Raw genomic sequence first — 2,583 nt, 5'->3', positions numbered from 1 at the left:
TTCTCGAGATGTGTTGGTATACTTCCACTGAATTTGTTGTTGGATAAATCCAACACATGCAACCTAGTAAGATTTGTGATGTGTTGAGGAATACAACCATGCAGATTATTATAACCAAGGATTAAAGCTTCCAAGTGTTGAAAAGATGTGAAGTATTGAGGAAGCTCCCCCGTCAATCCATTTTTCGTTAAATCCAGGAGCCAACGCTGCGTACAATTGGCCAAAGATGCAGGCAATGTCCCAGTGAAGTTATTAGAGTGAGCGGAGAATACTTGCATCCTAGTACAATTGCCAATGCCATTAGGAATCGGTCCCTCCAAGTTGTTTTCTGATAAAGCTAATGTGTCTAATGAAATCAAACCATTAATACTCTCAGGAATACTACCTGAGATACTGTTATTATATAGGTTTAGTACCCACAAAGCTTTTAATTGACCTATACTATATGGGATATGCCCAGTTAACTTGTTTGATTGCAAGAATAAGTAGTTCAACCAATGAAGCTTTCCTATGGCTCTGGGAATTGTGCCTTTCAAATTGTGATTTGAGAGGTCAAGGAAATAAAGGTTCCTTAAATTGTTTCCTATGGCTCTTGGAATTGTGCCTTTCAAATTGTTATTTGAGAGGTCAAGGAAATAAAGGTTCCTTAAATTGGTAAGAGTTATAGGAATGCTACTAATAAGCATGTTTGAAGAAAGATCTAACCCTTCTAACTTAGTCAAACTAGGAATGGATTGAGGAATGTAAGCAAGTCTATTTCCATGGAGATATAAAGCGGTCAATTTGGTCAAATTGGCAATTTCTAGAGGGATGTGAGTGAGTCCACTTTCGTAAAGTGCTAAGACGGTCAGCGTGGTCAAGTTTGTAATTGCTTTAAGTGCTTCACTTGTGAGGTTAAGGCTAAGAGATAGATAAGAGAGGCGAAGCCTGAGTATTTGAGATGGAATAGAACCATAGATATTCAACCCAGAAATGGATAGATGTGTAAGTTGTGTCAAATTACCTAACTGATGTGGTACACTGCCTGAAAATTTGTTGTCTTCCAGAAGCAGGCGCTGTAGTTTCTGCAGCAGGCCCAAGTCAGCCGGAATAGAACCATTGAGTACATTGTGACGGACGTCAAGTACTCGCAACGCTTTAAGCTGCCCCAACTCAACTGGAATAAAACCCTTGATCTAATTGCGGCTGAGGTCAAGTACTTGCAACGATTTAAGCTGCCCCAATTCAACTGGAATAAGACCCTTGATCTGATTGAGGCTGAGGTCAAGTACTTGCAACGATTTAAGCTGCCCCAACTCAACTGGAATAAGACCCTTCATCTGATTGCCGCTGAGGTCAAGTTCTTGCAACGATTTAAGCTGCCCCAACTCAACTGGAATAAAACCCTCAATCCCATTCTTGCTGAGATCAAGAACTTGCAACGATTTAAGCTGCCCCAACTCAACTGGAATAAAACCCTCAATCCCATTCTCGCTGAGATCAAGAACTTGCAACGCTTTAAGATGGCCAATCTGTGGTGGAATTCCTCCTTCCAGAGCGTTTGCAGAAAGATTGAGCGCGCGGAGTTTGTGCAGAAAGCCCAATTCGACTGGAATAGGCCCCATGAGCACATTCCAGCTGAGGTGAAGTACTCGCAATGATTTAAGATGGCCAATCTCGGGAGGAATTCTTCCCTTTAAATCTTGACCAGAAACATTTAATGTGTGCAGCAGAGACAGATTGCCGAGAGACACAGAAAGGGTACCTGAGAACCATCGGGTACCAGTGGGCAATGCATACCAAGAGAGGTCAATGTGCACGACTCTGCGAGTTTTGTGCCGACAGCGAACGCCATACCAAGAGCACATGTTCTGCGAGTTGTGTGCCGTCCAGTTGGAGAGCACACCTGATGGATCCGCTGTGATGGAGTTTCGGAAGGACAAGAGAGCATGGAGGTCCCTTTTCTCGTGGGCGTCCATTGATGATGATGATGATATGCGTTCAGACTCAGCCATGCGTTCAGACTCAGGGTGACGTTGGAGCGTAGCGAATCCACCAAGGGGCATGTTGGAGCCCTCGCCGTGATCACTACCATGCAAATACAGAGATTGGTGATGATTCCACGGTGGGTGATTCATAGACGTTGCTGCAGGCATAACAGCCACAGCGCAAAGAAGCAATAATGTGAGAGCCTCCATTTTTCCCTTTCCGATTACAGAGCCTTTCAGAGCCTCAGATTACAAAACTTCAGACCCTCAAATTACAAAGCCTTTCATAACGAACTTCAGAACCTCAAATTACAGAGCCTTTTAAGTACTTGTGTGCTTCTGCCTATCTGCACACACCTATTTATGTATACAAGAAAGTACTGTTGGAGACGCGGAGCGATATTTTCTCGGGAGGAATTGGTGGGTGGGGGCACACAGACGAAGAGAAGGCGCGGGGAATCATTGTTGATAACTTTATTGAGAGGGAGGCGTGCGGTAGCAGTTAGCCCCTTCGGCGTGACCCATTTGGTGTGGGGGTGGTGTTTCACGAGAAGGAAAGGTTTAGCTTTTTAAATTTTCTTTTATTTTACAGCAGGCACGGGGCTCTATAAAGGGA

The 2,583-nt window shown here is 44.0% G+C and overlaps 1 protein-coding gene across 1 annotated transcript; it reads right to left on the bottom strand.

Moving 5' to 3' along the window:
* Positions 1-1,161: 1,161 nt before the first annotated feature.
* On the bottom strand, positions 1,162-2,319 carry LOC149203569 (uncharacterized). The gene has a single exon (XM_089400206.1). The coding sequence runs from the start codon at positions 2,175-2,177 to the stop codon at positions 1,176-1,178; it is 1,002 nt and encodes a 333-aa protein (XP_089256332.1). The 5' UTR covers positions 2,178-2,319; the 3' UTR covers positions 1,162-1,175.
* Positions 2,320-2,583: the final 264 nt, after the last annotated feature.

This window comes from Pinus tabuliformis, chromosome 2_1, assembly GCF_031772625.1.
Source record: "Pinus tabuliformis cultivar Carrire ecotype Pingquan chromosome 2_1, CPIR1, whole genome shotgun sequence".
NCBI classification, from domain to species: Eukaryota; Viridiplantae; Streptophyta; class Pinopsida; order Pinales; family Pinaceae; genus Pinus; species Pinus tabuliformis.
This window is presented reverse-complemented; position numbering and strand designations above follow the sequence as displayed.